Source organism: Callithrix jacchus, chromosome 10, assembly GCF_049354715.1.
Source record: "Callithrix jacchus isolate 240 chromosome 10, calJac240_pri, whole genome shotgun sequence".
Lineage (NCBI taxonomy): Eukaryota > Metazoa > Chordata > Mammalia > Primates > Cebidae > Callithrix > Callithrix jacchus.
The window spans coordinates 75,587,531-75,615,136 of NC_133511.1; the positions used below are offsets into that span (position 1 = coordinate 75,587,531).

General features: G+C 39.2%; 1 protein-coding gene across 2 annotated transcripts in view; it reads left to right on the forward strand.

Moving 5' to 3' along the window:
* SWAP70 (switching B cell complex subunit SWAP70) overlaps nt 1-27,606 on the forward strand; it is a 99,343-nt gene that overhangs the window by 54,938 nt on the left and 16,799 nt on the right. For both annotated transcript variants that reach the window (XM_002755036.6, XM_035265747.3), the window contains 5 exons: nt 3,960-4,133; nt 14,935-15,162; nt 17,944-18,090; nt 19,231-19,339; nt 23,068-23,249. In XM_002755036.6, the coding sequence (XP_002755082.4) occupies nt 3,960-4,133; nt 14,935-15,162; nt 17,944-18,090; nt 19,231-19,339; nt 23,068-23,249 (840 nt within the window). The remainder of the gene's footprint in view (nt 1-3,959; nt 4,134-14,934; nt 15,163-17,943; nt 18,091-19,230; nt 19,340-23,067; nt 23,250-27,606) is intronic.

A 27,606-nucleotide genomic window follows, 5' to 3' on the forward strand; every position in this document is an offset into this window, starting at 1 on the left:
TATGCAATTTTCCATGCGGCAACCACGCCGGCTGAAACAGCAGCACTGAGATTCGTGGCACTTTTCTGCCTGGGAATCTCCCGGTCTGGCTCCCAGCTTCAGTCCCCCTCCCAGTCAGCTGAATGGGTGACTTTGCCTTCTCAGAGCTCCAAACACCAACCAAAAGGGCACCCAGTCCAGCACACTCCTCACTGAGAACCGCTGCACTGGGACGCCGGCAAAACAGCTGCGCCAGCCAAAAGAGTCCCGCTGGTGACCGGTGGCGCTCCTCCGCTGGGAATCTCCTGGTCTGTAAGCAACAAAAATTCATCTGGAAGTCTGGCGTCCACCCACTCCCTGCACCTTCACTGGGAGCTGCAACCCTGAGCTGCTGCTAGACAGCCATCTTGTATCTCTCTCCAATTAACACATTTTTTTAATGTAATATGTATTATATACAGTTATTTTTATGATAAGGTAAGCTAGAGAAAAGAAAATGTTATTAAGAAGATCATAAGAGAAAATATAGTTACTATTCAGTGGAAGTGCATCATCATAAAGGTCGTTATCCTCATTGTCTTCATGTTGAGTAGGCTGAGGAAGAGGCAGAAGTTGTTGGTCTAGTGCTGTCTCAGTGGTGGTAAAGGCAGAAGAAAATCCAATCCACATTTAAATGTGTCCTCAAAGTTCAAACGTATGTTCAAGGGTGTTCAGTTTTTTGAAACTTGTATTTTCTGATCTGTAAAATAGGGACAATAATTAACCTTGTAGGGCTAATACAAAATTTAAATAAGAAATGACATATAAAATGCCTAGCATATAGTAAGCCTTCAAGGTGATAGTGATAAGGCAAAAAAGAAAAGCAGCAACAGCAATTGCTGCTGTTGCTGCTGCTGCTTTCTCTCCATGGGATCAATTGTGTTTGATGAGGAGATGTGAAATGGTGTTAGACTGAGGCAAGGTGCTGAAAGCAGAACACAAAGGAACTCTTTCTACTCCTGGAAGATCAGTTTGCCAACCAGAAATTATAGTTAGAGATCAGGTGAAACTTCTCCCTGCAGACAGCTGGTGATTTCTTTCATATAGTAAACAAAATGCTTTGTTTATATCTTTCTAAAGAGAAATGTTTTGCTCATATTTATTCTGCTGCCCATGCCTGCCTCCTCCTTCCAGTACATCTTCCATATTATTCCAGCATATGGCTTTCTTTTTTTTTAAATTTTTTTGGTGAGGGGGATGGAGGCTTGCTCTTGTTGCCCAGGCTGGAATACAATGGCATGTCTCAGCTCACGGCAACCTCCACTTCCCAGAGTCAAGTGATTCTCCTGCCTCAGCCTCCCAAGTAGCTGAGATTATAGGCATGTGCCAACATGCCTGGCTAATTTTTGTATTTTTAGTAGAAACGAGGTTTTACCATGTTGATCAGGCTGGTCTCTAACTCCTCACCTCAAGTTATCCTCCTGTTTCGGCCTCCCAAAGTGCTGGGATTACAGGCGTGAGCCACCGCACTCGGCCTTTTTTGTTGTTGTTGTTGGAGAAAGCATTGTGCCCTGTCTCCAAGGTTGGAGTGCAGTGGTGTGATCATGGTTCACTGCAGCCTTGACCTCATGGGCATAAGCAATCCCCCTGCCTCAGCTTCCTGGGTAGCTAGGATCACAGGCATGCACTACCATGCTCAGCTAATTTTTAAAGTTGCATTTGTAGAGATGGGGTCTCTCTATGTTGCCCAGGCTGGTCTCAAACTCTTGGGCTCAAGTAGTCTTTATGCTTTGGCCTCCCAAAGTCCTGAGATTACATAATCATGAGCTACTCTATCTGGCCTATTTTTTATTTTTTTTAAAAAAGTTTATATTTTCAAAAATAAATAGAGATGGGGTCTTGCTGTATTGTACAGGCTGGTCTCAAACTCCTAGCCTTAAGCAGTTGTCTTGCATCAGCCTCCCAAAGTGCTGGGACTACAGGAGTGAGGCACTGCACTGGTGTACAACATGGCTTTTAAAATTAGGAGTGTATCTGTTACTCCCTTTAACTCTTACAGTACAGGTAAAGCCCTAACTCCTTAACATTAATGATAACTCTCTTAATGATCCAGTCTTTACCTACTTCACTGGCTTCTCTTTCACTGTGTCCCATGCAGTGGAAATTTGCCGTGTGTGTGTGTGTGTGTGTGTGTATCTAGCATGTGTCTAGCATCTGAACTTTTTTTTTTTACATTTGGGAAAGTTCAGGTACTCATTTTCCCCTGCTCCTTGATAGCTAGAGCACAGGAATGTGACCCAGGCTCAGCCAACGGAACATCAAATCTGCAGTGAGTGATACAGAAGATTATGGACAGGGGCAGTGGTAGCAGTGGTAATAGTGAGGGAGCTCTCATGTTATACAGGCAGTGGTGTCTCCACCAGACTGTTCCTGTGAGTGGTTTGGCTGCAGTTCTGGCTGCCTACCCTATCTTGATACCAGCCGAATTTCAGATCCTAAGTTTTTCTAGCGCTTGCACTGGATCTGTGAGTTTACACATTGTTTTTCTAATAAATTCCTTTTCTGTTTAAAGGAACCCAAGGTGGTTTTTTTTACTTGCACTTATAAAGAGCCTTGATTATACCACCCTCCAGCACCAGGTGCCCCATTCACATTCAATACCCACAGTTCTTCCAAACTGACTATGCTTGTCTCCACTTTGGGGCTTTCTCACATTCTCTTCTACCTGGAATACTCTTTATCCCATTCTTGGTCTGTTTGACTCTTCATGTTCCTTGAGAACTCAGCTCTGTTGTCCCATCATTCTTTCTGTGAATATTTCCCCAGATCTCAAGATTGGGTTAGCTCCTCAGTGCTCCCAAAAATCCTCTGCTTATTTATATTACAGTACTTATCATACTCTGCTGTAATTGTCTTTATATTCCTTGGAAACATAGGCCAGTATTATGTTGAGTACGTTTGTACTGTCTCTGGCAAATAATAATTATGATCTAAATTTTATTTGTCAAATGAGTGAACAGTTCCCTTGAGTTATTATACACTGTTACATTAAATTGTACACAGTTATATTGAAATTTATTTGCATGTCTGTTTTCCCTAATAAACTATGAATATATATATATATATATATATATATATATTTTTTTTTTTTTTTTTTTTTGAGACGGAGTTTCGCTCTTGTTACCCAGGCTGGAGTGCAATGGCGCGATCTTGGCTCACTGCAACCTCCGCCTCCTGGGTTCAGGCAATTCTCCTGCCTCAGCCTCCTGAGTAGCTGGGATTATAGGCACACGCCACCATGCCCAGCTAATTTTTTGTATCTTTAGTAAAGACGGGGTTTCACCATTTTGACCAGGATGGTCTTGATCTCTTGACCTTATGATCCACCCACCTTGGCCTCCCAAAGTGCTGGGATTACAGGCTTGAGCCACTGCACCCAGCTCCTAAACTATGAATATTTTAAGAGCACAGACCAAGTTCTTCATCTTTATATTCTTAATTTATAGCATAGTACTTGTCTTATAGTAGATGCTGAGGAAACATTGAATTCATGAACAAATGAATGAATGGCAGGACTTTCCTTTTAGAATTTCAGTTAAATAGTTTTCCCCAAAAGAAGGCATCTTTTTTGACTATATAGGTAAAGATAAGATATTCGTACTTGGCTCATACTGAGTAACTGACATTCTCAGTTTCTTCTATGTACTAGGATTGGTAGTCTGTTTATTAATAGGAAGATAGTATATACACATGAAACAGTAACTGAGAGGACAGTATTTTATGTGCCAAGGGAGTGATACGGACAGATGTTGGTCCAGTCTCATGATAAATGTAACATCTTAATTGAGCCATTGAAAGTGTAATACCTAAAGCATATATGGCTGTTGGTTAATTGGATTGATTAAAATGGGAGCCCAAAGGAGGCTTTGTCTTTCTATTTTACTTGCCTTATATGTTGCTTATTTCGGACTGATTTAAAGTTTTTCCCTATTCCTTTTTAGGTCCAAGACAACTTTGACAAGATTGAATTCAATAGAATGTGTTGGACCCTCTGTGTCAAAAAAAACCTCACAAAGAATCCCCTGCTCATTACAGAAGAAGATGCATTTAAAGTATGGGTTATTTTCAACTTTTTATCTGAGGACAAGTATCCATTAATTATTGTGACAGAAGAGGTAAGGTGTGGCATGGGGAGTTTTTACTTGGCCATTTTAGCGTTTAATAGACCTGGCTTGGTATTTTTTTCTGTAAAGTTAGCATAGATATAGAAGGAGATGCATATCTCCTAGTGTTTTTGGATCAAAGGCAAAGAGCCTGAATTTAGAAAAGCTCCAAATACAGTAATTTGGGGCATGTAATACACCTGGAAATTTGCAGGGAAAATGGATCTCTTCTTCTCTAACTGACTATGATGATAAATGAATCTATCCTCGTGTCCAAAGACTATCCTGTACAAGTCGTAACAAAATTCTCATACTACTTGCATATTGACAAAACATAGGAACTGGCTGAGTGGTGGTACATGGGAAACACATAGGATCCAGAATGTAGTTTTCAGCGCTGTTTTATGTGAGTAAATACTATCCTTGTTTCATAGTCCAGGATGATGACTTTCCATACGTTTCAAAATAAAAGAAAAAGAATGCTTATTTTATTCTGGGTTCCCTAAACTTCCAAAGGAAAAAATAATAGGAATAAGGTTTCTGAAATATCTTAGTGCCCTAAAAAGTGACACATGTTAATACATGGTTTTTACAGTAGAAAATTTAGAAAAGATTAATATGCAAAATTAAAATCAGCTGTAGTCCTCACACTTAAAAAAAGGCATCTATAATCCCTTAACCTTGGACAAATGACTTAACCTGCAGAGGTTAAGAAAAGTTTTCATTTTCTTCTCTGTGAAATAAAGCTAATTACAACGTTTATTCTAAGGGTTGTGAAGTTCTGCATTTAAAGGATTTAATTTAATGCCTGGCACATAATATGTACTCTAACTCTGAGCGTTAACTCTTATGACTACTCTTATTACATGCATTGTTGCATACTAATCTGCTTATTTTCTTTGGATCATCTTCCAACAGTGAAATTCTGAGTCCCAAGAAATGCACACTTTCAGGGTATTAGATGAACAAGGGAAAGTTGCCCTTCAGAAAGGGTGTACCAAGGCATTAAAGGTTGGAAAGGATTTTGACCAATAATAAAGGCAGAGGAGAATTCTGGATGGAAGCAACAGTGAGCAGTGTTATATGTCTCAGGAAAGCAAAGGGCATGTTCTAAAAGGAGCGAAGTAGGTATCCAGCTTGATCGAGTTGCCAGTCAGGATGCTTACTTAGAAACAGCCGATTCAAGCCAAAAGGGAAATTTTTTTTTTTGAGATGGAGTTTCAGTCTTATTGCCCAGACTGGAGTGCAATGGAATCTCGGCTCACTGCAACCTCTGCCTCCCAGGTTCAAAAGATTCTCCTGCGTTACCCTCTTGAGTAGGTGTGATTGCAGTTGCCTGCCACCATGCCCGGCATTTTTTTTTTTTATAAGACAGCATTTTACTCTGTTGCCTTGGCTGGAGTGCAGTGGTTCAATCACAGCTCACAGTAGCCTCAACCTCCTGGGCTTAGGGTATCCTCCTGCCTCAGCCTACTGAGTAGCTGGGACTACAGGCATGCACCACCACACTCAACTAATTAAAAGAATTTTTTTTGTAGTGATAGGGTCTTGCCATGTTGCCCAGGCTAGTATCAGACTCCCTTTATCTCAGCCTCCCAAAGTGCTGGCCTCAAGTGATCCCTTTACCTCAGCCTCCCAAAGTACTGGGTTTACAGCCATGAGCTACTGTGTAGGGCCTGAGAAGGGACTTTTTTAGAAGGATGCTGGATAGCTTACAGAATCATTATGATGGCTTAAAAAGCAGGTATGGAGGCTATGCAGTTTTGTCTGTCCTGGCCACTTCAGTGAGGAACCACAAGGAAAATGCTGCTGCCATCAGATGATGGGTGTTGTACTTATACCATGGAACACATCTGGTCCTGGACACTGATTGCTACCTGAATTAATCCATTTTCATGCTACTAATAAAACATACCCAAGACTGGGCAATTTATAAAAGAAAGAGGTTTAAAGGACTTCCAGTTCCACATGACTGGGGAATGCCACAATCATGGCAGAAGGTGAAAAGCACGTCTCACATGGCAGCAGACAAGAGAAGAGAGCTTGTGCGGGAAACCCCTTTATAAAACCATCAGATCTCACGAGACTTATTAGTTATTATGAGAACAGCATAGGAAAGACCTGCCTCCATGTTTCAATTACTTCCCACTGGGTCCCTCTCACAACACGTGGGAATTCAAGATGAGATTTGGGTGGGGACACAGCCAAACCATATCACTGCCTCAGAACTCAAATCTTCCTGCAACTGTTCTTCCTATGAGGGAGAGTTCTCCATACTGCTCACTTCCCAATTCATCATCAAGGTGTGATTTATGTAATTGGCATGGCCTAGGTCAGGTACCATGCACTACTTGCAAAGGAGTTTGGAAAGGATACATTTGCATTTTCAGCTTCTACACTGGAAAGTAGGGATTTCCCCAGACATAAGAAAAGGGTTAGATGCTGAGCAGTCAAAAATGAATGATACATATCCTTTCTCACTGGAACATGATCATTGTGAAGAAGACGGGTGGTAGATGAAGCTGGAGCGTTTTGACTTTATCCTGTAGGCAGTGGGGAAGGATAAACCACTGGTGATTTTTGAGCAAGAGAATGATGGGTGAATAGATGAAATATGGAGACATGGGAGGTGAGAAGTTGAGAGAAGCCCAGTGGCATCGAGGACTAAAATACAGTGAGAATAGAAAAGAAGAACAGATGGGAAGAACCTAGAGGTCATGGGACTAAGCATATAGTGCCTCACTTTGGGGAAGTACAGGCAAGTTTCAAGCCTGGGCAACTGGGGAGTAATGTAGTGTATTTGTTTAAGGCATAGTACCTGAAATCAGACTTACCGGTTTGAAACCCAACTCTATCACTTATTAGCTGTGTGACAAATTACTCACTCTCTGTTTGGGGTTCCCCTTCTGTAAGATGGGGATAGCTACTTCCTTCACTGGTCTCTGTGAGGGCTGAAAAAGTTGATATATGTGGAACGTTTAATAAAGTGCCTGGACACATGGTAGTTGCTCACTAAAATGGGTGTGTGTGAATGAATGGTAGGATGATGAACAAATTTGGGAGGTATTGCATGATGGTGGGTTTGATATATTTGGGGTTTTAGGTGGAACATCCCTGTGGAACTGTGCACTGGAAGTGTTTATCTAGAGCTTGCCAGAGGCCAGGGCTGGAGACAGAGATGGGGAAACACTAGAAGTAGGTTAGATCAGGGAGGAAGACTGTAGTTGGAGGCATGAGTGCCAAGGATAGAACCTTGGGACTATTTCTGTAGCACAAAGAGGAAGTAGATTTGGTAAAGGAAGCTGAATTGAACAGGCTATGAGGTAGGAGAACTGGGGGAGTGTTGAGTCATAGATGTCTAAGAAATGAAAAGTTTTAAGAAGCACAAAAGTAGTTACTGGCATTAGATGCCTTGGAAAAATTGGATGATGATAAGTGAGTAGTTGCCCTTGGATTTAACAATTAGGTGCTCATTGGTAATCAAGGAGAAGGACATTTTACTGTAGTGGTGGGAACAGTTTCTTACTGCTTAATAACTATAATGATGTAATTGTGTATTTATGTTAAAAAGGAAATGAAAAATATGCTATGAAATTTTTGTCCAAGGAAATTGTCTAGCTTAATACAGAGATGTGCGGAAGAGAATGTCTGCAGACAAAGATATACCAGTGGTAGTTTTAAAATCTAGCTGCTGCTTGAAAGAATTGTGCAAATAAAATTTACAGTATTTTAGGCTAGGTGTGGTGGCTCAGGCCGATAATCCCAGCACTTTGGGAGGCTGAGGTGGGCATATTGCTTGAGCTTATAATTTCACAACTAGCCTGGGCAACATGGTGAAACCCCGTGTCTACAAAAAATACAAAAAATTAGCTGGGCTTGATAGTATGCACCTGTTGTCCCAGCTACTCAGGAGGCTGAAGTGGGAGGATGGCTTGAGCCTGCGAGGATGGTTTGAACCTGGGAGGCGGAGCTTGCAGTGAGCCTACATTGTGCCACTGCACTCTAGCTTGGGCAATAGAGCCAGATCTTGTCTTAAAAAAAAAATTACAGTATTTTAAAACATTTTGTAGTTATACTGTGTTACACATTTAATTGTGTTTTTGAAAAACTGGACGTGGGATGGGTCTCTTACCCTTGATGTTTTTTTTTTTTTCATCACTAAAGAATTTGAGGACTTGAAAGTGACCTTGTCTTGATTTCAGAATTAGAAATTAGTGAGTGTTTTTATTGCCTAGGCAGCACTTGCTTAATATGGATGACTTGTCAATGGCTTTAAATCATCATTGATCCACAGGCTGTGAAGGGAGCCAGTCAGCATCAGTTTTCTAACTACTTTGCCTAAGAAACTCAAAAGATTTTTGCTGCAGGCAGCTGGAAGAATTGGGACCCACATGGGCCTTGATGTGCCCAAGGCTCCTAGGCATGTTTATCTTCAAAACCTTTGCAGACTAACTGGAATGTCTTGATTCTCTTTCAAAACAAGTTAATGTCATTTGAGAAGGGAGCAACCTTTCTTTGATTTGTTAGAATAGCCAGGCAGCATACATTGTCATGTTATTGTTTGGACTTACTCTGTGATTTGACAGCTTTTCTTCTGGTTAGAAGTAGAATTAGTTTTAGAGATTTTCCTGTAGGGCCAGGAGTGCTTGTGTGGGGAAAGAAGGGATCACTGGAGCAGATTTATGTCAGATTGCTTTGTCTAGCTGCTGAACTAGCTGATTTGTGTTTATGGAGCTCTTAGCCTATCACCTGGCCTTTGACCAAGCACTGCAAACTCAAGGTCATGCTGTATTATGAAAAATACATTCTCTGTTAGCTTTTGCTTTCTTTCTGAATAATAACACTTAAAAAACTATATTTGGACTAATTTTAGATTCACAGATTTTAATGAAATTTAATATAAAAACATATTTAAAAATAAATTTTGAGATATAATGTTATCTTGTCAGTACTTTTTAGGCTTTATAAATTTAAAGTAATACTTGTTTCCGATAATCCACTCACCATAATGATCATTTGCATTTTAAGTCCAGAGTGCTTTTTAAGAAAGATTTTTTTAAGCCTTAATTAATACAACGTAAGATATAACCAGCCTGGCTCAGTGGCTCATGCCTGCAATCTCACCACTGAGGTGAGATGAGGAGGCTGAAGTGGGAGGGTTGTTTGAGCTCAGGAGTTTGAGACCAGCCTGGACAACATGGTGAAACCCTGTCTTTACAAAAAATACAAAAATTAGCTGGGCACAGTGGCACATGCCTGAAGTCTCAGTTACTCGGGAGGCAGACACCATAGTTAGTTGTGATTGTGGCACTGCACTCCAGCCTGGTTGTCAGAGCAAAACACTGACTCAAAAGAAAAAAAGAAAAGAAAAGAAAAAGATATAATTGTCGGTCGGGTGCAGTGGTGCACACCTATAATCCCAGCAGTTTGGGAGGCTGAGGCAGGCTGAGGCAGGCTGATCACTTGAGCTCAGGAATTTGAGACCAGCCTGGGTAACATGGTGAAACCCTGTCTCTACTAAAAACACAAAAATTAGCCAGGCCTAGTGGCATATGCCTGTAATCCCAGCTACTTGGGAGGCTGAGACAGGAGAATTGCTTGAACCCAGGAGGTGGAGGTTGCAGTGAGCCAAGATTGTACCACTGGGCAACAGAACAAGACTCCGTCTCAAAAAATAAATAAATAAATAATGTTTGCTTTTGATTCAATTTTCTGTTACCCAGAAAGTAGTTTCAAGAATGTTAAATCAATATTTAATTAACTTACACAGTGAAGTTAAGATGTTTCTGTCACATAGATGTAAGAAATAGTGTGTCCCTATTTGAGTTGGATTCCGTAATTTTTGTTAGAATATCTTCCTGGAAATATGTGCCTATAAAGTATAATTTTTGTTTAGTATTCATTTCTCACACAGGCAGGAACAAAACAGGATGTGTCTCTTATGTACTTATTTGGAAGAATTACCTTGATATAGTTAAAACTTGAACTGGACATAGTTTTAAGAGACTCTAAATAAAATAAAACCTGTTAAGCCAATAAAATGCCCCTTATTAATGATGATAAAGAATTTTTAATAAAATAAATTTTGAAACTGAAGGCATTGAAAATCACTTGCATCTGGAGAGTTTATTCTTTGTTATTTTTGGTGAAACTTGCTTGGAAGGAGGAAGTAAGCTGCTTCCTGAAACTGAATGAGCTCTTAGAATTGATGCAGACCACTCGAGACTAACACGGCAACACGTGATTTATTATTTAGTATAATTCAATAGTGGAGAATGGGAATGTTTGTTTCTCCTTGGCTCAATATAATGAATTAAAAGGCCCTTATGTTATTTGGTTATGGTAAGTATGTGATTGTGTTGAAAGTCAGCAGGAAATGAATCTAGATTAGTTGTCTGGCACAGTCACTGGGAATGCTGAGCAGATCGAAGCTGGGTGCTAATGACAACATCACAAGGCTTGGGAGGGCACCTTCAGAAAGGTTCATGATGAACCTGGCAAGCTACTTCTAAAGCCGAGTTTGCTACTAATAGGCGCTTTCTGAGTTACAAACATAAAAAGTCATCTGATATTGAAGAGGAAACTGAAGCTTGGAGTGTGAATGGCTTGGGTTCAGTAATAGGTAGGTGAGGAAGAGCTAAGGCTGATTCTTGACTTGTGTAAGGACATGGTCAGTTGGCTCCACTATCTTGTCTCACCCACGTGTAGTCATCCTCCACACATGTGCTCATACACAGGTGCTTCCTTTGCCTTGCTACTGAAACTTCTACTTGGACCTGTACTCCCTTTACCCCAAGTTGTAAGCTGCCAGCCTGGGCCCTTCTTTTTGCTGCTTTAGAGAGATTGAATTTCTGTACCTGTTAATGCCACTGATTATTTTACCTTGAGCAATTGTTTATCTTAATGTCCTTTTTGACTCTCTTTTTCTTGCTTTTATCTCTTTAATCTCTCTCTTTTTTTTTTTAAGATGGAGTCTTACTCTGTCACCCAGGCTAGAATGCAGTGGCATGATCTCTGCTCACTGCAACTTCTACCTCCCTGGTTCAAGCAATTCTCCTACCTCAGCCTCCCAAGTAGCTGGGATTACAGGTGCGTGCCACCACACAACCAGATAATTTTTGTGTTTTTAGTAGAAACCGGGTTTCACCATCTTGGTCAGGCTGGTCTGAAAGTCCTGGCCTCAGGTGATCTGACGGCATCAGCCTCCCAAAGTTCTGGGATTACAGGTGTGAACCACTGCACCCCGCCTTCAATCTCTTCTTTACTTTAATCTTTTTATACCTTTCTCTTTTCTGTCTCCTTTTCTCCTTCCCTCTTCCCTTTCCCTCTTTTTCTTAACATTTTCATTTTTTCTCTTTCTCTGTCTGTCTCTGTTACTTCTCTTTAAAGAGCCAAGGAACTACCTGATAATACCTGGTAAGTTTAATAGTAGATGACATCTCTCCAGCAGGAGAAAGGAAAGATCTAAGTGTGTTTTTCTCCAACAGGTAAATTTTGGTGAACACTTACCATGTGCTATTGTTAGGGTCTAAGATAAATCTTTGTCCTAGAAGAGCTTACAGCATCTCATCATATTAAATCAATATAACTTCTAATATATTTTTTCATTTTTCTCTCTTTTTGTTTTAAATGAGGTAGGGTCTTGCTCTATTGCCCAAGCTCAAGTGCAGTGTTGTGATCATAGCTCACTGTAACTGCAAACTTCTTGGCTCAAGTGATCTTCCCTCTTTAGCTTCCTGAGTAGCTGGGACTACAGGCATGTCCCACCACACCTGGCTAACTTTTTAATTTTTCTGTAAACGTGAGATCTTGCCGTGTTGCCCAGACTGATCTTGAATTCCTGACCTTAAGTGGTCCTCCTGTCTCAGTTTCCCAAAAAAACAGGCGTGAGCCACACACCTGGCTTCTCTTGATATTTTTTCAACTTGTGATATTTTGTGAATGTACATGCCTTTGCAAACATGCATGTCTATTTTTCTGTTAAATATATTATTTTACAAAAGGTATTATAACCAAATTATCGGAAATACAAAGAAGAGAAAGGAAAAAAAATTAACTCATGATCCTATTGTTTCAAATTAAACTTACTATTTCTGACAAATATTTGTCAAAATAATTACATAATCTTTGTGCAGTAGAATTCATAGGAAAGTTTAGTTTCATATTCTTCTTCACTTTCTCTTGTTTCATAAATGCCTTCTCAAATGAAATTTTGAATGGTTGAATAGTATTCCCCTCAGTGCAGAAGGGAAGCAACATTAGTAGGGTATCTACTATGTGATGGGCATTGTGCAAATTGCTCCATATTTGTCTCATTTTGCCCCACAGCATTTCTATAAGTATTGTTATGCCCATTTCATAGATTAGAAAATTGAGGCTTAGCTTAGTTAATTTCAGTTTAGCAAACATTTGTTGAGCTCTGAGGTACCATGATGAACTTTGGGGATTAAGGATGAGTGGGACATGGTTTCTTCTACAAGGAATGCAGAAAATGGTCGAAAAGCAAGTAAGTGAAAATACACTAAGTGCAGTGACATAGAAGAGGAACACATGACCTGGGTTCGGGTTGGTCAGAGCAGGTTTGCTAAAGCAGCAATGCTTTTCAAAACTTTAGGGGTTTTTGTTAAAATACAGACTCTGATTTTTGGGCTTTGGTTGGTCTGACAGTCTTCATTTCTAACAAGCTTCTAGGTGGTGCCAATGTTGCTGGTCTGCATATGTCATTTTGAGTAGGAATATTCTAGAGGATATAGGACTTGAATAAATACCAGTTAGCTTGGTTGAGAGATGGGAAAAGATATTCTAGACAGAGAAGACAGAATAGGGAATGACATAAAGCCTAAGGAAAGTATGGTAGGAGGGTAAACTACTTATAATCTATGGCAAGTGGTGGCAAACTACAGCCTGCTGGCTAAATCCAATCCGCAGCCTATATTTGCACGGCACATGTGCTAAGAATAGTTTTTATATTTCTAATGGGTTGTAAAAAAAACAAAATCAAGGAAGAACACATGATAGAGAGACACCAAGCTTAAATATTTACTGTTCAACCCCTTACAGTAAAAGTTAAACACCCCCTGATCTATGATATTAATGGTATTGGTGGAGTGTAAAGTCTGAGGTGGGTCATATTTGAGGAAGTAGGCTGGGAGATGATCACCAAGGGATGCAGAGGAGCTTGGCCTCTTTGAGGTGATAGGGAGCCAGGACAGGGCTTAAAGAGAGGAGTGTCAGGCTCTGGCTTTTGTTTTAGAAAAATCCCTTTTGGCAGAATATATATATAAAAGGGAGGGGGTCCCTGGAGGTAAGGATACCAACCAGGAGGCTTGACCAAAAGCAGATTAAGTAGGAGTGACAGAGTTCAGAGCTGTCTGGGACAAAGCTTTAACATTTCTTTTCTAAACCCTTAGAAAGTGGAAAGAAAAATAAAATAAAATAAAATTTCTTTTCACTGTAACCCATAGAAAGATAAATGTTTTTTTTATCATGACCCAGCACACATAGACACATGCATACACAAAGCAAAACTTGTCACAAAATACCATTTCTTTATTGTGGATGGATTCACATGTTTTTTTGTTCCATTCAAAAAAATGCTGGTTGCTATCCACTAAGTTGACTTTACAGTGGGCCATAACCCACAGTTTGAAAACACTCATTTAGGGAAATAAAACAGCAGGATTATGTCATTGGTTTGATGTGGAGTGTGGGGAACAAGAATCCTAAAAGGGATGTGTGAATGGTGTTATTCCTAATGGAAATCAATAGTAGAGGGGGAAGCCATTTGGAAGGTAGAGAAGATTCATTAGTTTTTGGACATAATGTTGAATTTGAGAGCACTGTAGGGTATTTGGGCTTTCCAGAAAATAAGAGGTATCAATTCTTACTCAGTTTTATTGCCTTATTGTTTGTTTAACTGCTGTTCTTTCTTTGTTTTTGAGACAGAGTCTCGCTCAGTTGCCCAGGTTGGAGTGCAGTGGCATGATCTCCACTCACTGCCTTCAAGGTTCAAGCAATTCTCATGCTTCAGCCCCCAGAGTAGCTGGGATTACAGGTGTGTAATCCCAGCATGAAGCATGAAAATTAGCCTGGCTAATTCTTTTCTATTTTTAGTAGAGACAGTGTTTTGCCATGTTGGCCAGGATGGTCTCGAACTCCTGGCCTCAAGTAGTCCTCCTGCTTTGGCCTCCCAAAGTGTTGGGATTATAGGCGTGAGCCACCACTCCCAGCTTAACTGCTGTTATTTCAATAACAGTATTTTCTACACAAAGTATGATGTTTTAGAATTTAGTAAGCTTTTCCTGCTCAGGCTAGGTATTCCACCATTATTTACAACATTGTAATGTTCCAGTAGGAAGAAGCAGCATGAATTTTAAATAGTTGGCTTATGTGGAAAATTTGTAAATTGGTCAATAACTTGTACATATTACTTTGAGATGTTTAATTTAGCGCTTGTGTATTTGGTAAGATTAATGTAGTGGTACATTAAAATATTTAACAGTGTAATCAGAGTACATTAATTAGTTTGTATATTGTTATACATGTGCTGTTTGTTTTAGTTCTGTATACAAATATACTACACTATTAGAGCGTTATCAGTTTTTTATTCCTTTACTTATTCTGCACTAATACAGACCAGTAGCATTTATTTATATTCCTCTCCCTATGTAGTAGGAGACTCTTTAAAGATAGGCATTTTTGAAACTATAAAGAGTATTTCCTAGGTTCAACAAATCAGTGTTTATAACATAAATACATAACTATGTTAAGTTTTTTTTAACTAGGAAATAATTGTTTCATATTCTTTATATAGATCGAATACCTGCTTAAGAAGCTTACAGAAGCTATGGGAGGAGGTTGGCAGCAAGAACAATTTGAACATTATAAAGTCAACTTTGATGACAGTAAAGATGGTCTTTCTGCATGGGAACTTATCGAGCTTATTGGAAATGGACAGTTTAGCAAAGGCATGGATCGGCAGACTGTGTCTATGGCAATTAATGAAGTCTTTAATGAACTTATATTAGATGTATTAAAACAGGTAAGAATTCTCTTACCGTATTTTTTCTCATCTTTAGAATTTGACATTTAAAATTAGTATTTTTATTACAAAGATGAGTGTAAGTCACTTATTTTCTTACACTGATTTTGTTTTTTTGTGTTTTGAGACAGTCTTGCTCTCTCGCCCAGGCTGGAATGTAGTGATATGATCTTAGTTCAGCAACTTCCGTCTCCTGGGTCCAAGGGATTCTCGTGTTTCAGCCACCCAAGTAGCTGGGATTACAGGCGTGTACCACCATGCACAGCTACATTTTGTATTTTTAGTAGACATGGGATTTTACCATGTTGGCCAAGCTGGTCTTGAATGTTTGACCTCAAGTGATCCACCCACCTCGGCCTCCCAAAGTGCTGGGATTACAGGTGTGAGCCACTGTGCCTGGCCTGATTTTGAATAGGAATAAAATTTCTTTTTTTTCCAGTCATAGGCTTTCACTTAAAAAAAATTACTGGTGCGATTTTAAAGTGTAGTTAAGGAAAGGTGCTATTTGAAATAACTGTTTAGATAATCACATTTCCAATTTTTTTTTTTTTTAATTGAGACAGAGTCTCACTCTGTCACCAGGCTGGAGTGCAGTGGTGCGATCTCGGCTCACTGCAACCTCTGTCTCTTAGGGTCAAGAGATTCTCCTGCTTCAGCCTCCCTAGTAGCTGGGACTACAAGCATGCACCATCATGCCCAGCTAAGTTTTATATTTTTAGTAGAGATGAGGTTTCACCATGTTGGCCAGGATGGTCTCGATCTCTTGACCTCGTGATCTACCCGCCTCAGCCTCCCAAAGTGATGGTATTACAGGTGTGAGCCACTGTGCCCAGCCCATTTCCAAAATATTTTTAAAGTATCTTCCTGTCATGTGCACATTCATAACTGTTGATCCAGAAATATCTCCATGGTATAATGTTGAGTGAAAAAAAACACATTGCTTAACAGGAGATATCTTGTAATCCCCTTTAGGTAATGTGATGTGTGTGTGTAGAGCTGTCAGGAAGGTGCTTGCCAAAATGTTTACAGTGATCAACTCTGGATTGTGGGATGTTGGTGAATTTTTTTCTTCTTTATCCTTTCTGTATTATTGGACTTTCTACATGATTTTATATTATTTTTATAAAATCAGAAAAACACCCCTACTTATGGGAAAAAAATGGCTATGTAGCAAAGTTGCTACATAAAGCCATTTTTTTGTTTTAGACTGTCATCTTTTTCCCAGCACCCAGCGTAGTATATGAAGCTCCATGCTTATTAAATAGAATTTATATTTTTTGGTGACTCTTTGGAACTTCTTATATTATTATATTGAATAATAACTCTGATTTAGGATTTCCTTACTTTGATTCTTTCTTTGTTTCATAGATAATAGTGTTGTCTTTGTTCTTTTTCTCCTAATGGAGCACATCATAAACATTGAGGCTGAATTTATATAGATTTTTGGTGCTACAAAGGGTTACGAGACGTGGTCTCTATCTGAAGCGGAATTCTCAGCCTCTTAGGATGGCAGGATATGACTATAGTAGAATTGCAGTATGAGATAGCTTTTGCTTGAATGTCCAAAGATTAGGAAACTGAATATGTAATATGATTAGAACTTAGTATAATAACCATATGAAACTTACAATCAAGTTAATATTATATATATTTAATGATATGTATAATCTATCATATGCTATCAGTACCTGTAGATTTAATACTAAAAATATCAGGTATTCTCAAACAAGCCTGAAGGACTTTGGCCTATAGTAATGTATAATTTTGCTTAAGTAAAAATTTGAGACACACCTTTGAGGCCGGTCTGTGGGAAGGAAGTACAGAGCTAGTGAGTGTGAGCTTAGAAGCCACATTTAGAAGCCAGTATTCCTAAAGAAAAAAAAAAGCAGAAGCCAGTATTTTAGTATTTTCCTGCTGGTCTGGAGCAGAGTTCCTTCTTCACAATACTGAGAGATCAGGCAGAAAGGTTGGTTGGTACCGGAGGTAGAAGTCCTTGAATATTTGCTTGAGAAGATATATGCGGCCAAGCTTTAGCGTTTTCATTGATTGAGTGAGGTTTAATTACCTCAGTCATTTAGCATTTTCATTGATTGAGATTTGCTTATTGTTTAAAATTTATTTTTGTAGAGATGAGGTCTCAGTATGTTGCCCAGGCTGATCTTGAACTCCTGGCCTCAAGTGATCCTCCTGCCTTGGCCTCTCAAAGTGCTGGGATTACAGGTGTGAGCCACTACATCTGGCCTGATTGAGGTTTTAATTTACAGAGAATCAGTTAGGGGTTTATTCTTCCTTTTTAAGTGAAATAGACCAGTATAATGAACTCCTACATACCCATCAACAGCTCCAGTAACCACCAACATGTGGAAAAAAATCCTACCCCACCTACTTTTACTTTTCCTGTGTTTTGAAGCAAATTTCAGGTATTTTATTTTGTTTATAAAAATTTCAATAGGTATCTCTAAAAGATAATGATTTTAAAAAAAATCTCAAATGCTATTTAACATGGGGAGGTTCTAAGTCTATTATCTGCATATCACTTTGGGGAGGGGTTGTCTCTGAAGTATCTGAAATTATATGCAAATTTTTGTCTGGATATGCTTGCATGAGTGGACGTAATTCCCCTGGCCTTCATAGGTTCTCAGAGGGTCCAAGAACAGTTGGTGTTTATGTATTCAGGATCATATTATCAAATAATGGAGTAGGCATACGTATATCAAGGAAGAGATGTCAGCTCTTACAAATAAAAGGACGAGAATTTATATCGCATTTAATCTTTCACAGGGTTACATGATGAAAAAGGGCCACAGACGGAAAAACTGGACTGAACGATGGTTTGTACTAAAACCCAACATAATTTCTTACTATGTGAGTGAGGATCTGAATGATAAGAAAGGAGACATTCTCTTGGATGAAAATTGCTGTGTAGAGGTGAGTCTATTGTTACTTCTTTGCATGATTACCCCATGCTGCCCCCTGCTGCTGAAGTAGCTTCTCACCTTCTTCCACCTAGACTCTAGAGCCTTAAAATAATCCCCAAATTTACATTTCCAAAATAATATAGACATATAGTTGCCATGGTTTCTGAACCAAAAATTAGAGATAGCCGACAAAATTTTTTTCTTATGTGAATTTATTTTCAATCTTATACTCATGAACAAAGTATAAGGATTAAATCATTTATTGGAACATTGAAGGAATCATCTATTGAATAAAAGGGAATAAAAAGAGATAATAAAGTAAAAAGAAAAGTTCAGTAAGACAATATTTAGAATCATGAATATGCCAGAAAATCTGGGACATTTTGAGTGCAAGAAATAAAGGAAGATGTAAGCATTGTCTTGGAATACTTTGGGTGACTTTCAGGACACTTTATTCACAGGTACTAATTCTTTAAAGAAGTGAAATTCTCAAGAACATAAATTTTTGAGTTTTATTTCTGTATGAATTGTCCCCATGTCTGTATGTGTTGAAGAATATCTGAATACCTGAAATCTCATGCATAAACTATAATGTATTTTAATGAATAATAATGTCTTGAGATGTCGAATGCTCGTGAAGGGGTCTTCTTATATTTAACTAAACATGGAGATCCACAAGGCCTCCAAAGGTCAGTTTACTCATAAAGATATAGGACAGTAACCACAGGTTGCCAGCCATTACATTCCAAGTGCAAGGAGAGAAAGCCACATTAGGCAGATGTAGGAATCACCCTGGCTTAGTGCTTCATATTCCTTAGGAGTTAATACCTTTTGTAACATCATCACAGATGTACTTTCCAGGATTCCTGCAAGGGAGGTGCTCAGGATAAGAGTTGCTATGCTCAGGAAATCCCAATGCATGGCACCCTATCAGGTGTTTATAGTTTTCACAGTCTAAATGTAGTATCCCAATCAGGGGTTATTGTTACCGTAAGTAAAGTGCTTAGGGAGCAGCATTAGTAAATCAGTAATATGCATTTATAGGTATTTTTCATTGACATTAAGTTTCAGCTGATTTTACAAATAATTAAGATTGAATTTCATTTAAATACTTAAAATTTTGGAGAACTAATTTTGCTTTCTGTTTTAGTCCTTGCCTGACAAAGATGGAAAGAAATGCCTTTTTCTCGTAAAATGTTTTGATAAGACTTTTGAAATCAGTGCTTCAGATAAGAAGAAGAAACAGGAGTGGATTCAAGGTAAGGTGATTTTGATTATTTGCCATGACATAACTTGAGAGCTCTGACTTTCTAGTTTTGAATCTCAGGAAGGATGCTAAGGCATTATTTCCTCATTGTTTGTAGTTATTTCTGCATGTGATATAGTAGCTGAGAGAAAAATTATGATGAGCTCTTAAAGTTTTCATTAGTTTTACTTGTGTGATGAACTGTGGGTAAATTACAAATGGGAGATTTACTTTTTAAATAGATTTTGGGGTTGCAAGTATAGTTTTGCTACAGTGATACATTGTGTAGTGGTGAAATCTGGGCTTTTAGCGTAACCATCACTCAAATAGTAGCTGGTATGTAATTTCTCATCTCTTGCCAGCCTCCTGCCTTCCCATATTTCTGAGTCTCCAATGTCTATTAGTCCATACTCTATGTTCATATGTATACATATTTTAGTTCACTTTATAAGTAAGAACATGTAGTATTTGATGTTCTGTTTATGGGTTATTTCAAGAAATACTTCAAGATAATAGCCTCCAGTTCTATCCATATTACTGCAAAAGACATTATTTCATTCTTTCTTTATGGCTGAGTAGTATTCCAAGGTATATGTGTGTATGCGCATATAAGTTGTTGGTGGACACTTAGGTTGATTTCATATCTTAGAGATTTTAGGTTTTACTTACTCTTATTATTTAAAGAGTATAGAATTTCTCCTTTTAAGGACTGTGAAGAATTTTACAGTGGCCATCTTGAGCTTGAGATAATATGTAAAAGAAACAAGGAATTATGCAATAGTTTTTGAATACTTCAAGTGATTTTCAAGATCCATTACTTTTACAAGCAATCACTAGTTTTGGGTAACTCAGGAACACAAACTTTTGAATTAATAACCTTTTAAACAATAATTTCAACTTTTATTTTAGATGTAGGGGTACATGTGCAGGTTTGTTACATGGGTATATTGTGTAATGCGGAAGTTTGGGGTACGATTGAATCTATCACCCAGGAAGTGAGCACTGTACCTAAAAGTTAAGAGTTTGTGAACCTCTTCCTCACTACCTCCCATCCCAGTCCTTAATGCTTGTTGTTGCCACTTTTATGTCCATGAGTACCCAGTGTTTAGCTCCCACTGATTAGTGAGAACATTTCATTGTTTGGTTTTGTGTTCTGCGTTAATTTTCTTAGGATAATGGCCTCTAGCTGCATCCATGTTGTTGCAAAAGATAAGATTTTGTTCTTTTTTTATGGCCCTATAGTGAATGGATAACTTCTAAGTGTTCTGTTGTTGGGTACCAGCCCCAACCTTGTATGTGGGTGCTCTTAGTCCTGGTGGTGACAAGAGATTGAGAAAAGGAAATAAAGACAGACACACAAGAGTAGAATTTACAGCATGGGTTCAGGGGACCAGCGCAAGTGAGGGAACGCAAGTGAGGGAACCGTTGGCCCCGAGCTCTGGGCTCCAAACACTTTGATTATGTGGATTATCTCTTTGATCTTATGGGTGTGGAAGGGGAGGGTGAAGGGGTAAGTAAGATGTTGAGGGGAGGGCACTTGAGATCCTTCTAAGACATGCTAAACTAGTGCTCTGAGCATTCAACAGCACTTGAGATCCTTCTAGGACATGCTAAACTAGTACTCTGACCACACCCAATGCATCAAGGGGCTTTTATCTCCCGAGCCTTGAGAACATAGAGCAATTAAAATCACTCCATGAACCTAGGCAGAGCCTGAGGTGTTCCATGATCTCTGCCCTGTAAGGCTTTTCTCTTCTTTGCCAGCTTCCATCTGCAAAGACCCTCCCAGATCTTGTGAGCAGAGGTCGACTTCCTTTCTCAGAGATCTTTGCATAAGCCCTCTTTATGAGACCCTCATGCAGTCTCCATCTTGAGAAGGCGTTCGTGGGACCAGAGCAATATAGCCTGCTCTGCAATCATCCTGAGGTGTTCCCCGGTGTTACTGCACTCTTTGATGGTCTTTACCTTAGGCATCCTGTTGCCACTTGGTTTCTAATTAACTGCACCAATAATATAGTTTAGTTTGGTGTATAAACTTCAATGTACTATGAGCCAAGCAAGCTTATAATTATTTAGCTAGAATTAACATAGGTATCCCCTGGCCATCTTGACCCACATTCCATTACTCCAAAATTAGTAAAGAATGAAACAATATAAGAACGCTTTTTTTTTTAATCCTGAAAGGAGATTCTGAATATTTTTAGACATAGATAAAATTGTTATGTTAGCGAATGTAGTCATTTTTGATGTTGTTTAAGAGTTGGAGGTGGCCGGGCAGGGTGGCTCATGTCTGTAATCCCAGCACTTTGGGAGGCCGAGGCTGGCAGATCACAAGGTCAGGAGATTGAGACCATCCTGCCCAACATGGTGAAATCCTGTCTCTCCTAAAAATACAAAAAATTAGCTGAGCATGGTGGCGTGTGCCTGTAGTCTCAGCTACTCAAGAGGCTGAGGCAGGAGAATCGCTTGAACTCAGGAGGCAGAGGTTGTTGTGAGTCGAGATTGCGCCACTGCACTGCAGCCTGGTGTCAGAACAAGACTGTCTTAAAAAAAAAGTAGTTCGAGGCAAATGCACCTTATTTGAATGCTCTTTCCTGTGTCTCTTGGATTGAGTTATAAATTCTGTTACTGCTTTTCTGTTATGTGGAGTGGGGATAATAATAGTACCTACTTCCCAGGGTTGTGGTGACTGTTAGAAAATAGATAATGACAGACATACTCACACGTTTTCAAAATGACATAGATTGCAAACAATCTAGCTGTCTCTTAGTTGGGAAATGGTTGAAGAAATTATGGTTTAGCTGCACAATGGTGTAACATGCAGTACTTTATGTATAGTACTTTATGTATTGATACTAAGAACTCTGAGACAGATTAAATGAAAAAAACCGAGGGTCAGAAGAGTGTGTTGTGCCATCATTTGTGTTAAAAGAAGGTGGAAGACATATGTGCATATTTATTTGCATAGGCTTATAATATCTCAGGAGAGATGCACAAGAAACTATTAGCATGAGTTGCTAGTGGGGAGGGGAATCCAGTACTTGAGGGATAGGAGTAGGAGGGAGACTTTTCCTGTGTGTCTTTTGAATTTGAACAATGTGAGTGAAAGCATTAGCTATTCAAGAAATTACATTTAGTAATTAAAAATGTCAAAAGAAAAACCAGATTTTGTATAAAAGTTAGATAATGCATGTAAAGGATATATTTATTTTATTTTTAAAAGAAAAGACAGCTGCTGTTACCTGTTATCATCTCAGGAAGGGGTTGCATAAGGCATAGATGATAGGCAACAAATCACAGTAGGTTGCAAATCAGATATCGGAAACTTGAATCTTTGCCCTTACTATGTCTTATTCTTGTTTGGCTTTTTGAGAAGTATAGAGAAAGGAGTTGAAAGTATTGTCATTAGTTCTTAAAAATGTGTGCAGTATTCCCAAATCAAGTGTTTCTGAGCACAGATCAGTTACATGATTCTGGTGCTGGAAAGGACTTTATAGATCATCTCTCTCATTTTAGAGATGGGCAAACTGATGCTGCACGAGGTTATTTCTTGAGGGGAGCTCTGAAAAAAAAAAAAAAAAAAGAGGTTAAATGACTGCTCAGGGTCATATAGTGGCAAAATCAGAATCTACACTGGGCTTTCTGGCTCCCTGTCTCGTTTTCTTCCCGCTGTGCCACTTGCATAGTAGGCGTACAAAGAATAAATAATATTTCCCATTTTTTCTCATATACCTTTTGCAGCCATTCATTCTACTATTCATCTGTTGAAGCTGAGCAGCCCTCCACCACACAAAGAAGCTCGACAGCGTCGGAAAGAACTCCGGAAGAAGCAACTGGCTGAACAAGAGGAACTGGAGCGACAAATGAAGGAGCTCCAGGCCGCCAACGAGAGCAAACAGCTGGAGTTGGAGGCCGTGAGGAAGGTGGGAATGGGCGCTGGGTTGGGAAAGGGCTCTTCATTCCCTTGCTTAGGGGCTTTGGTTCTATCAAGACGAATGTAGTGCAGTTTTAGGGAGATATTTATGGTGAACTGTTCTCAGAAGTGTTACCAGACCATCAAGTGAGACACACTGGTTTTCCTAGCCCTGGAACTATGCAAAAACATTTCATTGGCTAGGAAGGTATATTTATAGTAATAATGAGCGCAGTTGAATTTTTTCAGAAGAAGGTGGGAAATTTCTTTCCCTTGAGGATGTCAAGACTGTTTTTAGTGACCTGGGCAAGGGGTGTTGCTTTTTAGTTTTTCCTTAGCTCCCATCTTCACTCATGAGTAACTTGGAAGACCCTTACTTTAGAATTGTTAGTTTTACTTACTCTTTGGAGTTAAAGATACAGTCTGGGTCAGCTTTTCCTTCCATCTCAAGGCTAGGTGGTCAAGTACCATATGCTGTTTGAGATAGTTGATGTTCATTGGGAACAGTTCCTTGGTTATGTTATGATCCCAGGGGTGGTAGTGAGTCCCTGGTATGTGGGTCTGGTCTTTATTTGAGACACTTTTGGGCTGAGTCTGTCTGCCTTGAATCACTGAGCACCTGCTAACCACTAGCCCAAGGACTCTCGTGCACTTCTGTGCACAAACTTTGTTCTGGGAGAGGGGTGTGGCTCATAATCTATGACCCCACATTCCTAGTGGGCCTCTCCTTTGGTTACCCATAGAAAGGCCATATTGTGTGCTGGACTTCCTCTGAGTAGAGTAGACTCATGAAGATTTTTAAGAATACTTTGATAATCTTAGAAGCCACGTAAGCATATATATAATCTTAGAAGCAGTTACTACTATCACACACTTATTTTCTAAAAGCAGCTCCTTGGCTGGGCGCGGTAGCTCAAGCCTGTAATCCCAGCACTTTGGGAGGCCGAGGCGGGTGGATCATGAGTTCGGCAGATCGAGACCATCCTGGTCAACATGGTGAGACCCCGTCTCTACTAAAAATGACAAAAAATTAGCTGGGCACAGTGGCGTGTGCCTGTAATCCCAGCTACTCAGGAGGCTGAGGCAGGAGAATTGCCTGAACCCAGGGGGCGGAGGTTGCGGTGAGCCGAGATCGCGCCATTGCACTCCAGCCTGGGTAACAAGAGCGAAATTCCGTCTCAAAAAAAAAATAAAATAAAAAATAAATAAAAGCAGTTCCTCATTTCTTACTGCCCTCCTCCCACCCCCAAACACTCTTGCAGCTTACCTTTTTCTGCTGCAATATATTTTCTGTAAAAATTCTCTTTAAAGGTTATGCTGAGCACCTGTCATATATAATTACTCCTGCTTCCTTCCACTGTGCACACATCAAAAGTGGGTGTTGTGAGGTCATCGTGGGGAGCCAGGGCTTGGTGTCCTTTTTTATAATTTTAAAATTATAAAATAGCTCATATCTGCAGAGAAGAATATGAAATATATATATATACAAGCAATCATACAGTGAATAACCACGAAACTACTTCCTGGGTTAAGACAGATTATTGCCAATACAGGTTGAGTATCCCTTATCCGGAATGCTTAGGACCCGAAGTGTTTCAGATTTGGGATTTTTTTTTTATTTTGGAATGTCTACATTATATACTGTAATTACCAACTGAGATCCTCTTGCCTCAGCCTCCCAAATTCAAAAATCTGAAATTTGAAATGCTTCAATGAGCATTTCCTTTGAGCATTATGTCAGAGCTCAAAAAGTCTCAGATTTTGGAGCATTTCGTATTCATTTGTATTTTTTATTCAGATCATTCCCTCATCACTAACCTCTGGAAATCACTGATCAATTCTCTGTTCTTGTATTTTTGCCTTTTCCAAATTGTCATATAAATGGAATCATACAGAATGTACATTTTAAGAGTGGACTGGATTATTTGACTTAGCATTGTACATTTGAGATTCATCTATCAATGCCCTTTTGAACTTTTTTTTTGAGATGGAGTCTTGCTCTTGTTGCCCAGGCTGGAGTACAGTGGCACAATCTTGGCTCACCACAACTTCTACCTCCTGAGTTCAAGTGATTCTCCTGCCTCAGTCTCTCAAGTAGCTGGCATTACAGGCATGTGCCACCATGCCTGGCTAATTTTGTGTTTTTAGTAGAGATGGGGTTTCTCCATGTTGATAGGCTGGTCTCAAACTCCCAACCTCAGGTGATCCGCCTGCCTCGGCCTCCCAAAATGCTGGGGAAACAGATGTGAGCCACCGTGCCTGGCCGCCCTTTTAAACTTTAAACTCTGCCTCCCAGGAGCATGTAGTGTCTGCTCTGAGTAATGTGAAGAAGGCATGCCTGGTGTTAGCAAGCTGTAGACCTCTGTAGACAGCTTTCCCACTAACTAGGTTCATAGAGTTATTTAAATGACTGATTTAGGATTCTTGGATAAGTGCTGAAAATTCTTATAATTCTTAATAATCTTTGATTTTCTTGTCGGTAAACAAAATTCTCTGATATTTTCATGGAGGCAGTCTTAGGAAAACATAGCTTAGTTGAATATTTAATTAAATTTATTTATTTTGAGACAGGGTCTTGCTCTGTTGTTCAGGCTGAAGTGCAGTGGCTCAATGACTGCTCATTCTCTGGCTCGAGATCTTGCCTCAGCCTCCCAAGTAGCTGGGACTACAGGTGCACATCATCATACCTGGCTAATTTTTTGTATTTTTTATAGAGATGGGGTTTTGCCATGTTGCCCAGACTGGTCTCGAACTCCTGGGCTCAAGTGATCAACTCACCTCAGACTCCCAGCCATAAATTGCTGGGATTACAGGAATGAGGCACCATGCTCAGCTGAATCTTTTAATCATCTGGAATTAGGTTATGTATCTGTGGGTTTCTTAAAACTTTACAGGCCTCATTTTAATTAGAAGAAGGAATAAGAAATTATGGTAGTTTTTATGAATAGATTTATTTAAAGGGTTTCCTCAAATAATTTTTATTTCTACTTTTGTTTCTTAAAAAATATGATCATTTGGGTAGGTTCAAAAATATACAAATATAAAAAGGCATATGTGAAAGATTTACTCCCAGTCTTACACTTACGAATTTCTACCCCTTGCCAAGGTAAGGAAATACAAATATACATTCTTTTTTTTTCTATTTATTTATTTTTTTGAGACTGAGTCTCTCTGTGTCACCCAGGCTGGAGTGCAGTGGCTCAATCTCGGCTCACCGCAACCTTTGCCTCGCGGGTTCAAGTGATTCTCCTGCCTCAGCCTCCTGAGTAGCTGGGATTACAGGCGCGCACCACCACACCCAGCTAATTTTTGTATTATTATTATTTTTTTTAGTAGAGACAGTGTTTCACCATGTTGGTCAGACTGGTGTTGAGCTCCTGACCTCGTGATCCACCCACCTTGGCCTCCCAAAGTGTTGGGATTACAGGCGTGAGCCACCACACCTGGCCATTCTTTTCCCATTTTTTTAAACACAAAAAAGTATATACCAGTGTTACTGTTCTGCCTCTTGTTTATTTCACTTAATATATTTTTTAGATCTTTCTATATTAGTATAAAGAGAATTTCCTCATTCTTTTTTATGGCTGTAGGGTATTCTCTTATATAACTGTGTCATTATTTACTTAATCATACCTAGTTAGTGAGCATTTCGGTTGTTTTAATCGGTAATGCTGTAGGGAATTATCTTGTACCTGTGTCATCGTATATGTGTTCATATATGTTCTGATGTCTCTGAGGAATGAATTCTCAGAAGTGGTAATGCTGGGTCAAAGTGTGTACACCTGTAATTATGAAATCCAGGCTGATGGAACAGCCGCCATCTTGAGTGTTGCTGTTCATTGGCCAGAGGAAAAAGTGTTCTAGGGTTTAGCCATGTAGTGCTCCATCCCAGAACTGTCACACTATACTTCTATTTATAATATTTTGGTCAGAACTAGTCAGAACTTTCTGATGAGAAGTTAGCTGTCAAGCTTGCAGGAGTTCCTTTGTGTGTGGTAAATCATTTTTCTTTTTTTTTGTTTTGCTTTTAAGATTATTTTTTGGTCTTTGTCTTTCAACAGTTTTACTGTGGTGTATGTAGTTGTAGTTCTCTTTGTGTTTATCCTATTTAGAGTATATTGAACTTAAATATGTATAGTGTTTTCCCTAAAGCTGAGTAAGTTTTCAACCATTATTTCCTTAAATATTTTTTCTACTTTTTTTTTGGTATACATAATGGTGTCTCACATTTCTCTAAGGCTGTGTTCGTTTTTCTTCTTCTTTTTCTCTGTTTTCCAACTGCATAATTTCTGTAGATCTATCTTCAATTGATTTTTCTTGCAGATCATATATACTGTTGAGTCCCTGTAGTGAATTTTTCATTTCAG